This window comes from Danio rerio, chromosome 14 (genome assembly GCF_049306965.1).
Source record: "Danio rerio strain Tuebingen ecotype United States chromosome 14, GRCz12tu, whole genome shotgun sequence".
NCBI classification, from domain to species: Eukaryota; Metazoa; Chordata; class Actinopteri; order Cypriniformes; family Danionidae; genus Danio; species Danio rerio.
Window position 1 is genome coordinate 28879343 of NC_133189.1, and position 12992 is coordinate 28892334.

Consider the following 12992-nt stretch of genomic DNA (forward strand, 5'->3'; position numbering starts at 1 on the left):
AGTTGATTTGATCTCTTCCATCTTTGTTTATTAAGTTTGATTCTGTATTGGTTTCATTATAGTTTCATTTCATATTGTCACTTGTCCTAACTGAACTGAAGGACACTTCCAGTGCAGACGGCTTTCCTGAGTAAGTGATGCCCAATGCGTGCAAACATCAGACTTTGATTGGCTGCTGTGGAGTCGTGTCTTTCACACCCATGTAGCCCTGATCATGTGTAGCATGAGTTTCAGCACCAGCAGTGTACATCAAAAGCAGAGATCTGCCGTCTGCAGAGCCCCGTCTGCCGGTCACAGAAGCTTGTAAAAAGCAGACATTGACTACACTTCACCCCCTTGGCCATAATTCAAACCCACGCGCAGTCAGAGTGACATTTTGGGTACAGGAGCATGAAGTAGAGAGGTTTTTATTAGCACCCAGATGAGAGCCTCCCACAAGGGGATAAAAATCAAAGTGTCCACGTTTACCATACCGGACGTTCTGCTCTCTCAATTATACCTCAGCTTCAGGTACCAACGCCATTCGGACTCTCCATCCACTATGAATAACAAATCAACAAAAAAAAATGTGTGTATGAACCCACACCTCATACTGCACCCGTTCTAATAAGATCTTTGCTCCGATCTTGACACAAACAGGGATGTAGATATTGATATAGAGCTCAAGCAAGTTTTCGCTGAAGGACTTGCAGTGCATATGATGAGGAAATCTACTTCGCCTGTACTATATAATTTTTTTGAGGTTAACATGGCTGTCGTCGCTGTCTGGTGAAAAGAAGAAGTAGGGCTGCACAAAATATTGTTTTAACATAGATATCGCAATGTTTGAATTCAAAATAGTCAGACTGCAGGATATACAATGAGGAGTCTGGATTTTATTTTACAGGTACAACAGTTCCGAACACATGACAATTGTGGAGTCATTTTAGTTTAGCCCTTGAACATTTTATTTTAAAAAAATTAAATTATTTGAGTTGAATAAGTTGTGGGTGTTTTAAATGAAAGTGACTGTGAAAGTACTTTAAGTGAGTTTAATTCATTTGTGTACAAGGAATTATAATGCTTGTCGTTTTAATAAAGATGAATTCTATTTTATAATTTATGTATATTTATTGTATATATTAATTTATTTACTTGTTTAAAGGGTCATGAAACACCAAAACACATTTTTTTTTTCAGATGTTGACAGATGTATACAGTTGAAGTCAGAATTATAAGCCCCCCTTGGAATTTTTTTTTTTTTTATTGTTCCCAAGTGATGTTTAACAGAGCAAGGACATTTTCACAGTATGTCTGCAGTATTAATGCTATCTATTTTTGGATAGCCGACAGTTAAGCCTTTAAATGTCACTTTAAGCTGTATAGCAGTGTCTTAAAATATCTAGTAAAATATGATTTACTGTCATCATGGCAAAAATAAAATAAATCAGTTATAAGAAGAGTTATGAACTATTATGTATAGAAATGTGTTGAAAAAATCTCACCGTTACACAAAAAAATTAGGGAAAAAACAAAAAGGGGGACGAATAATTCAGAGGGGGCTAATAATTCTGACTTCAACTGTATATGTCCCACATTGCTGAAAACACTATTAGGGCACATATATTAAAAAAAGTGAAAATTGGTTGTCTTTGCATTACTGAACCCAGTATTTTTGAAGTGATTGAAAGCTATACAGCCAGGGGCAAATTTAATGATTTGGAGGCCCTCAGCAATTCCTGCCATGGGGCCCAGCAGTCCTAAAATACACCCTTTTTAACCATAAAAAACTGCTCCTTATATCAGTTATGTTTTATCTTCATGCAATATCTAAATTTTTAATGAATTGTTTTCTTAAAACTAATTCACAACTCATAAAAATTAATAAACATTATTTAAAACTAAATCTTTACTTGATTAGACTGATGGACTGCTCCATGGCTGAGGGTGTAAAACCCATTTGCATAGATGTAGTAACTATACTACATTTTATTTGTTAGACCCTCACCATAAAAAAAAATGTCAGGAAATGGTAGAAAAAAAACAATGCTATAGGTAGCTATAGATTTCTAGGTATTTATTGGGGTTCCAAAACTTTCTGGGGCCGTAAGCGGCTGGTTAATCCCTTATTGGTTAAATCTGGCCCTGTATCCAGCTGTATTGCACATTTGATTATTTTATTTCTGTATCCCAATACTGCATTTGCATCATTGTTTTTACTGTATTTATCTATGCTGGTCAATGGTTAAATATATTTTTTGCAGATGCAGGCTTTTACATAATTATTCAAATCAATAGAAAATATTTTTTTCTTTCCAAAAGGGTTACTCGAGTTATCTAGTGAAATATTATAATATAAATTCGCAATAAATATTGCAATTTATTTATTTTTTAAATATCATGCTGACCTAAGTTGTAGTGAATGGCTAAAGCCATGAACGCAGATGGAGATACTGTATCTGGTTTAATAGGGTGGTACATAGACTCTCATTAGCCGGAGGAACCATCTTGACCATATTAACCAGATGGCCCCTTTATAAAGGGTGGAGGATGCTGGCTGAAGGCGCATGCTGACTCTAGCATGCTGTAGCCTGTAAAGCTGTGGACGATATTAGAGGCAGAGATTCAACCTGCCCTCAAAGCATGCATAGCCATTTTCAAACAGAGGACATTAGGGTAGAAAAGCATATGAGAAAATCAATTCATTCCTGGAACGCTGCCTGTCCATTTTTTTTACTCCTCCTTCCCGTTAAAAAACCGAGGGCTGGATGATTTCAGCAATTAAATCAAGAGTCACCTTGCCACGCGTTGCAGAGGCAGGTCGGTGGGAGAGAAACAGGCAGCGCTGCTGACGTACAAATCCATCCATTTCCCTCAATCCTTGTTAGTCCCTTTTTTTTCTCCTCTAAAAAGCCCTGCCTGAAGAAATGAGTGTTGCCTACCTGTACCTATCATTCATCCATCAGTGTGTGACGGTGCTCATGACAGTGATGTGACGAGCGCTTATACACTTCACTAACATAGAGCAGATCACTATAAGAACGTTGGTGGAAAACATGTCAGAAAAACATGTTATGGAAGTAAAGCTCAAATGTGTATACAGTGTTCGGGAATATTAAATGTAAAAGGAATGCCGTAAGTAGACTTAAACAAATAACATTAGTGTTACTTTATATGACAAATATTGTACAAAAAAGCTGAATGTGTTTTTTGATGTGCCAAAAAAAAAACATACCTATAAAAAGTATTAAATACGATGAATGTGCTGCAGTTTAAGATTTACATGTGCAATAAAAAACACATGCAAATTAAGAAAACACACTGCAAATTTTCACAATGCAAACTAGTTTGAAAAAACGTGTTGCAATTTCTCACAAAACATTTAAGCACAATGGAAATATTTCAAGGGAAACCTAAAATGCGATGGACACATTTTCTTAATTTGTTTGCATTGTGAGAATTTGCTGCGCATTTCCTTAAAGAGCACCCATTTTTCAAGATTTACAGAAGGCTCTTTTTTTGTCTCTGTAACGTTTTAGCTCAAAACACACATTAGATTATTTATTATAGCTTTCAGAAGATTGGAATTTGCTGCTCTCAACATCTTAGCTGTTTTTGTGGCCTGTGCCTTTAATGCTAGTTCTCCTCGCCCACCGTCCCCTTGTGCCTGTCAGAGTGTGCCACAACTTCCGCCTCAACTGCGTCAGATAAACAGCACAGGGACAGACATGAAGCAGATCTCTTGTAACATTTGTGAGAAATACTGCAGCAAGAAATTTCCCAATGATTATTTGATGTATTTGTTTTGGAGTTTATTCAAGCCTTTCTGTAATGTGTCACACAGAAACACAGCGGACACACACACACAGACAGTTTTTGCACGGCAAATGTAACATGATACATGTTGATATCCACTGCTGTGTGGATATCCATTGTGTTAATGTACAAGATAAAAACTTGATTTAACATCAACAATCCGAGACTGAAGCGTCTTCTTTTATAACTGTACTGACAAGAGGTTGTGGTGATAAAGTAAAGATGATAAAATTGCTGTAATTCATTACAAACATGCACTGTTTTAAAAATGTTTTCAACTTCTGAAACTTATTCTTGATTACATTTGATGATAATTGATGATCACAGCCAGCTGAACAGATCTTTTAATCCCAGTTGCTTTTCGCACGTCCTGTCTTGTTGATATGATTATACGCAGTGAAATGTTAATACGTGGTTGTCAATCAAATCGGTTGGTGGGAAAACCGCACTCCTACATCATGTTGCAGTGGGCCTCAAAATGGGAGGGATTTGGATCCTATTTTAACGTCAGGAACTTTTTTAAAAAAGGGACTTAATGTCTTTTTAACAGACCAATATGACAGTGGGCACACTATACCCACACACAGTTCTGTCCCTTTAATGCGTTTACGTTGTTAGGATTTACAACATGTTTGCTGTCAAACCAATGAAGATCTTTTCTTAGTTTACTGGTGTTGCAAGATATAAAAGCAAAAACATGCATTATTCATTGTAGTATTCTTAACTAAATTCTAAAGATAAATTTTGATTTCTTTACCTTTTAAATGTATTTTCCCCCCTTATTGACAGGGCAAATAAAAGGCAAATAAAATCACCTCTGTTTAAAAAGATTTAAGGAAACTGAAAATAATTCCACAAAACTGATGTTTATTTACATACAGTATGACATTGATGTGTTCTACTGTATATACATACATATGAAACGACCCTCTAATTTTTGTGGCTTTGTAGGGGTACTCTTTTAAATCTGGAAGCATCACCAACTGATATCGAAATATATATCGTAATTGTTCGATATGGAAAATAATTGTCGAGGCTGCATTTTTGTCATATCTCCCAGCCCTAAGATGACATCAAAATTATGTGAATTTGTATTCCTTATTCATGTTTAACAGAGTAAAGACTTCTACACAGTATTTGATTTTTTCTTCTGAAGAAAGTCTTACTGTATTTGTTTTATTTTGGCTAGAATAAAAGCACTTTAATTTTTTAAAACAATTTTAAGGTCAAAATTATTATGTAAGTGTTTTATGTTTTTTTTTTTCAAGTGTCTACAAAAGAAACCATCATTATACAATAAAAATGGCAAAAAATGGCAAAAACCTGGCTAGTTAACCCAATTAACCTACTTAAGCCTTTAAATGTCACTTTAAGCTGATACTAGTATGAAAAATACGTAGTCAAATATTATTTACTGTCATCATGGCAAAGATAAAAGAAATCCGTTTTTACAAATGAGATATTAAAATTATTATGTTTAAAAATGCATTGAAAGAAAATCTTATTTCTGTTAAACAGAAATTTAGGAAAAAATATAGAAGGGGGCTAATAATTTAGGAGAGCTAAAATACAAATAAATAACTATGTGCAACAATTAAATAATATAATAATAAAAAGTTATATTACATAAATATTATATGATTAGTTTTATAAATAACAAGTTACCATCAAGCCAACAGACAGCCTAATGCACATTAAATATGCCTTTTTACCCCCAACACTGTTATAACATATCGGTTACATCTGTCTGCAGAGAAGCATTGACCTGTGTGGATGATTGACGGCACTCCTGCAGCCTGGGACTTATTTGACAGGGGTCAATGAGGTTAGAATTAGTATTGACAATCAGTTAACTCAATTTGACCAGGGCTGGTGCCATTCAACATTTTTTCACAATTGTGTGTCACTCTGAAAAACAGTGATCCAAAAGACCACCCTGAAAAAAATGAAATACTTAAAATGATATTGATGAGCTTTAGCACAGTAGTCGAATATATATATAGTATGTTTGCAGCTTAACAGTTCAGATCAATCCTCATTTTACTTTGGAATCTGTTGCTTTGGATTACAGCAAGCACCCACTTACTAGTGAACTGTGACTAAATGCACCCATGCTTTTCAAACTCTCCAACCTCTTCACACTTTTCACTGTCTATTTCTTTCCCTTTGTGTGAAAAGCATGACTGTCTTCAAACAAAAGCCAACTATATTTCCATACCTCTCAGAGATATCTACTGTATGATGACTTGACCCGCAGTTCTCTACCCACGGTGGGAAAGACTTAAATCTGAAAACTGTCTTTGTCGCAAAGCTGGTATCAGATACTGCACTGAAACCGCCCAGAACTTCACTAAGCACTTGAGTCTGGGAATCCACATAAACGCTGTACGGCCACATACCACAGCAAATCTGCGACTACAAACAAAGTGCTCCATTAACGATGACCTCAGCTTTGTGTCCTTCATTCATTAAAGAGAATTATCAGAATGCTGCTCGCGGGACTTGCTTTGAAGAAACATGTAAAGCTGCGGAAGGCAATGTTTATTATTGGAGGCGTATTACAGACTACCAGTTTCTTAGCGCTTCCTTTTCTATAAATTAGATGTAAAACAAAAAATATATATAATTACCCTTTTATTATGTGAATTTTTTCAATGCAAAAGTGTGAACAGTCTGTTTGTTTTTGTGAGCATTTTTTTGTAACAAATGCCTTTTAAAAAAGGATATTTAAAAAAAAAAGTAAGACTGGATGCCACAATATGCAGACATCCCAAGTTGGGAAAATTCCAGGGAAGACAGAGTTGATTTGCATGAGGTTGCGGGAGACTGGGTGCCTGATGAGCAGGGGGGTGGGTGGGGTGGGTATATGTAATGGTGATGGTGAGCGAGGTATCTGTATGGGGGCGTGTGTGCACGACGTACCTGTAGAGTGATGGTGGTGAGTAGTGCGTGACATACCTGAAGAGCGGTGGGGGGGGAGTTGCTCGTGAAATACCTGAAAAGCGGTGGGGGGGGGAGGTACGCGCAACAAACCTGAAGTGCGGTGGGGGTGAATTGCGTGCGACATACCTAAAGAGCTGGGAGGGATGCTGTGTAGAGGGGTGTGCGACGTATTTAAGGACCAGGCAGGAGACACGCGATTTTTGAGAGAATATCGGGACGGGAGACGTCCGGGAGACTTGGGATGTCTGCAATATGGGTTTTAAAAAGTCCACAATTGTAATTTCATCAGTTTCCTTTTTGACGATATAAAACAATGATGTGTGTATTGTTTTTATTTTTCTTATAATGTCCTTAAATTATTAATTTAACTTCTGTATTCATTTATTCATTTTTTGGTATTTTATCATTTCTTTTCTTTTTACAATTTCTGGATTCCGATGTTTTGGTTGTTATGTCTACCCATTTTGGAAAACCCTACCATACATCTATATGTAAATTTGGAAATTGCTATAAAAACTAATAGTAAAAGACCACCCGAGATAAAAAAATTAACCAGTTAAAACGATATTGCTGAGCTTTGGCACAGTGGTCAAATATATACAGCATACAGAATATATACAGTAGCAGATCAATCCCCATTTTACTTTAGAATCTCTTGCTTTGGATTTAAAAAATGCATTTTCAAACAGGGGTGCCCAATCCTTTTCATATAAAGGGCCAAAAATTAAATATTATTGAGAGCCCTGGGTTGAAGCTAAATATACTATATGACATTAAAGTTGCCATGGGTAATTTCCTAATTTATTGGAAAACATTACTTTAAATAGTATTAAAGAATCCAATAACATTTAAAATGATAATCTATAACATTCATTCATTCATCCATTAATTTTATTTTTGGCTTAGTCCCTTTATTAATCTGGGGTCGCCACAGTGGAATGAACCGCCAACTCGAGCATATGTTTTACGCAGCGGATGCCCTTCCAGCCGCAGCCTATCAATGGGAAACATCCATACACACTAATTCACACACTATGGCCAATTTACCTTATTGAATTCACCTATAGCGCATGTCTTTGAACTGTGAAGCGGAGCACCCTGAGGAAACCCAGGCCAACACACAAACTCCACACAGAAATGCCAACTGGTCCAGCCGGGACTTGAACCAGTGACTTTCTTGCTGTGAGGCGACAGTGCTAACTACTGAGCCCCCATGTCACCCCATTATGTATTTATAAATGTTATAGACATAATATTTATCAATTTCTGACTGTTAATAAACCTAAAAACACATTTTTTATTAGTTCTTTTTCTCTAAAAACTGAACTGACACTGTTGCAATTCACTATAATCTTTTATGTGAAGCTTCTCTAAAACAAACTACCATTGTAAAAGCGCTATACAAATAAAGATGAATTGAATTTAACTATTTAATGAACCCTGTTGCATGAAAAATCATTTCCCCTATTTAAAAAAAAAATAAAAAAATTATTATTATGGGGCTATGGGAGATTTTCAAAGTTCTTGTCCAAACATTTTTTTTAAATCAGAGATACCCAAACTAGGGCCCTCACAATCAGAGTTTTAAATGTACATACGACGCATAGAGGACAATCCAGAGACTTTGGTGAGCGAATCAAAGCCAAGGCAGCTGCTGCTTGACTAGTGTATTCTGCATTGAACTCCACTGTGTTATAAATGTGATTGTTTTTATCGCAATATCTTAATAAAAAGATTATACTGCATTAGTTAAAATCAATCAAAATAAAGTTTTCGATTTATTTCCTAATATTATGAAAGGCGATTACCCATGGGAACTTTAATGTTAAATAGTTTGTTATATATATCTTCAACCCATGGCTATCAATGATATTTGGTTTTTGGCTCTTCACACGAAACAGTTTGGGCGCCCCTGTTTTAGATCATTCAAATGTTCTTTAATGAAAAAAAAAGAGTAAAACTTTTAGCTGAATAGTTCTTTTGGTAACTAAGTGGTTCTTATGGTATCGCTGTAGAAAAACCTTCTGGAACTTTTATTTATAAAAGCACACCGTAGCCAGATCAGGTCCCGAAACTGTTGGAGAGATTTATAAGAAGCCATTACTGTAATTGCAAATGGCTGTGGAACATTACTCACTGGCAATATCCTGAAGATATCCATCTTATTGAACCATACTGATTAATTGAATTTTCATCAGTGCTAAGCTTATTAACTGTTATGACAAATGATTCAAGGGGCGTACATGTAGGCCACCAAGCACATTGCTTTTGAACATTTTCTTCTTCCATCGAGAGAGATTATTATCTTTCATTTCAGTTATCTGTCTTTGAAATAAACCGCAAGACTCGTTAAATCCAGCAGAAGAAAGTCTCGTTTGCGGTTTGACACACTGGTGTGGAGAATCACACCTTGCCTCACTGCTTCATGAGAGTTTACCCAAGCCTTTTTTTATTTGACCCTATAAAATCATGCAAACAAAAAGTCTGGGCAGTCAATGGTTGTCAGGGGAGATGAGGGAGGAACACTTACAGGTTCTTGACAGTGGTGATCCCTCGGAAAGCCTTACGAGGAACAGCCTGAATCTGATTCTCGCTCAGGTCCCTGGAGAGAGAGAGAGAGAGAGAGAGAGAGAGAGATAGATGAGAAAAACAAAGAGAGATATTAGGATTTGTTTGAAGCTACTTCACATTTTGGTGGAAAGCGTCTTGAGGAAGATGGACGGTTTGCTGCCGCCCCTCTGGAACGATACGCCTCAGCTTTGAAGTCTGAGACCAAATTGTTCTACTGACCATAAATGTCACATCCTCCTTTATTCGTCTGGCCTTTTATCATTGCGTCTGTGTGTGAATCTAATGAAAAACATTTCTAAAGCAGCACTTTGTAACGAAAGATCCCATGACCCACGAGGAAAATATAGCAATCATATGCGCTTTGAGTAACCCAAGAAAGCACAGAAGTAGCACTACACCAAATTAGCGCCTGGTATTTTTAATGCTTGCTTATGAGCCAAATGAATTTTGACATGTCACAATGGTTGTGCTTAACTTTATTAAGCCTGTTTGTTTGTAGACTCGTGCTGGCAAACATAATTTGAAAACCAGAATGCAATTACTGGCCATGAAGGGAACAAATGAGATATGGAATATCTGCCCAGCTAATCAAAGCATCTGCTTTGGAGTCATGCCTGCTACACATAACACGAAAGGACCACCACGTGGGTTAACCCACCTGACCTTGCTATAACCAATTTCTCTGATAAACAATCAGGCGAGGATCCAGACGCAGCAAGGAATTCTGCCAGAGCTCGTGCGTGGGACGTAATGATGTATCAAGTACATGTACTGCCAGCAATTTCCTCTTAGGAGCATTAAAAACTGTAGTTATTGGGCTCTCCCCTCTTTTAGCCCCCCGCTAGAACTGGATATGCATGTTTTCTGTTTTTTTTTTCCTCAAACCAATCAAGTTTTATTACGGCAAAAATCTTAATAACTATGTTGTGCTTTGCAATAAGGAGCTATGGTATTTCTCCTAACTGTTCTTGATGGTTTTTGACATGTTCCACAATCCTGCGTATCTTTTTTTCCCTTTTCTTTACAGCGCTCTTGGCTGGCTTGATGTGAACATCATGTTCTTTTGTGTATCTTTCAAATTGAACTATGCAGAGCGTGCACAGAGGAGGGCAAACATTTGCTGAGCAAAAACTCATAACATCCCATGTTCGTATGCCACAGAGTGGGAAAATAGGACTGCTGTTTATACCATCATCACGCTGGGCAAGAGCGAATGTATATCAGCACTGGCTCCTCGTCGCCTTTGATGGTCTAAATGCGAAACAGATAAAGTGCACAGATGCAGCTTCTCTCTGGCTCGGCTTTTTAATTCTTCATGAATGGCGAAGCACCGACCTCGTACAGCCTCGGCGAGCCATGAGCGTGGCGTAGTACTTTACAGAACTTCCATGGCTAATAAATGTTTTATTGCTTTGTTTACTCAGTGGAACCTTTTCATTATTTCTACAAAAAGGCAAATTGTCCCAGCCAAATAACTGCACTTATGAAACGCAATCTGTCTCAGCAGTGCTCTCGCTGATGAGCGACAGAGAGAAACTCCATGTCAAACTAAAAAAAAAAAAACAACACCTTTTAGGTGTAATTAGTTTCTAATGAAGAATCACTCTAAACTATTAAGATATCATCAAAGTTTATGCGATAATAGAATTGTGCTGGCAAGAAACATGTAGCAATGTTCGTATTTCATCTGCTTTGACACTATATTAATTATGCTTGGAAAATAAAACTATCATTCTAACGTTAAGAATACAAGAAAGCTGTGAAAGTCAAAGCTAACTTGATAATTGAGATAACCACGCATAACTATAACAATGCAACATACAGTTTACTGTAAGAATAATGTTCCTTCAGAATTTATTATCTATATGTACTGTTTATTATGTCCCTTGCATTGCTTCCCAGAGGTTTTAAATAAACTTGCAGTGGTAGTTGAAACACCATTTACACACATGACACAAATAGTTAACTATATGCTGAAAACAAAACAAAAATTTTTTTTTAACAATAGTTGTATTTATTATGACACGGTTATACACTGCTTCTGTTCAATGGGTTAAAGTAAAAAAAAGAAATAAAAAAAAAGAAATCCACTATTTCTCTTACTTTTATGCTTATCAGGAGCCATGTGCACCCACTGACATGTAAAACCTGCTTCTCTCTATCTTTCAAGTTTAAAGCAAATGCCAAAGCATTTTCGATAAGTTTAAAATATGTAATATATTGACATCATAAACTGATAAAATATACAACACTCGAGAATTAAATGACAGAAAAAGAAATAAAAACAGACAATATCTCTAAAAATTAGAATAACAAAATTTAAACCAGTAGAATAGTAATTTAATAAAGCAAACACATTGATTAATGATTACTAATTGAATTGAATTAATGGTGAACATATATGTTGAAGCCAGTTTAGATCTGTCATTTCATCCTCTCCGAGTATATAGTAAATTTTCATTTAGATTAGAGTCATTTAGATTAAAGAATAAATTATTACTTGTTTCTCTCACTCTTGCGACTGTGCGTGTGCAGTCAGCTGCGAAGCCAAGAGAAACAGGCTTACGCAAGTAGATAAACAAGAGACAATTTTCCACTACTTAATCGATTGTTAGATTATTTTGGGCAGATATAAAAAAGTGTAAAAGGATAATAACAGTAAAAAACAAAATGTGTGACTAAATATACTTGTGGGGCTGTTAATATACTTGGGTGGCATGCTCAAGTAAAGTCTATGTGTGAGAAGCACTGCCTTAGCAATCACCCTTTGCAACATTTCTCATTCATTCATTCATTCATTCATTCATTTTCTTTTTAGTTAAGTCCCTTTATTAAAAAGGGGTCACCACAGCGAAATGAACCGCCAACTTATCCAGCATATGTTTTCACGCAACGGATGCCCTTCCAGCCGCAACCCATCACTGGTAAAAACACACACAATTCACTACAGTCTATTTTAACGTTCCCAATTCACCTGTACTGTATGTCTTTGGACTTGTGGGGAAAACCGGAGCACCCGGAGGAAACCCACACAAACACAGGGAGAACATGCAAACTCCAAACAGCAACTGACCCAGCTGAGGCTCGAACCAGCGACCTTTTTGCTGTGAGGCGAACGTGCTACCCACTGCACCACCGCGTTGCCCTGCAACATATCTATCAGGGAAAATTACTGGTGGAAGGACGTTTAAAGGACGAATTTACTTAAATTTAAAAAAGGAACACTGTGTTGTCGTGGGTTTTCTTCTGGTGCTCCAGTTTTCCCCACCAGTCCAAAGACATTCTTATATAGGTGAATTTGGTAAGCTAAATTATCCTTAGTGTATGTGAATGAGTGTGTATAGATGTTTCTCAGTGATGGGTTGCAGCTGTAAGGGCATACACTGCGTAAAAACGTGCTGGATGTTTACTCACCCTTTACTTGTACAAAACCTATTTAAATTTCTTTCTTCTGCTGAACACAAAACAAGATATTTTGAAAAATGCTGGTTATAACTATAGTATTTTTTCCTACCATGAAGGTCGATGGGAGCCATCAAGCAGCATTCTTCAAAATATCTTCTTTTGTGTTCAACAGAAGAAACTCTTATAGTAAATTTTTAAAACCTGAGAAAATGTTTTAATTTAAAAGGTAATTTTGGTTTTGGGTGATTGATCCATTTAATAATTAACTTAACAAAATC

At 36.5% G+C, this 12992-nt stretch overlaps 1 protein-coding gene across 2 annotated transcripts in view; it reads right to left on the bottom strand.

Moving 5' to 3' along the window:
• The window catches only part of slit3 (slit homolog 3 (Drosophila)), a 272541-nt gene that overhangs the window by 116170 nt on the left and 143379 nt on the right, over window positions 1-12992 (bottom strand). For both annotated transcript variants that reach the window (XM_073921711.1, NM_131736.3), the window contains exon 5: window positions 9269-9340. In XM_073921711.1, the coding sequence (XP_073777812.1) occupies window positions 9269-9340 (72 nt within the window). The remainder of the gene's footprint in view (window positions 1-9268; window positions 9341-12992) is intronic.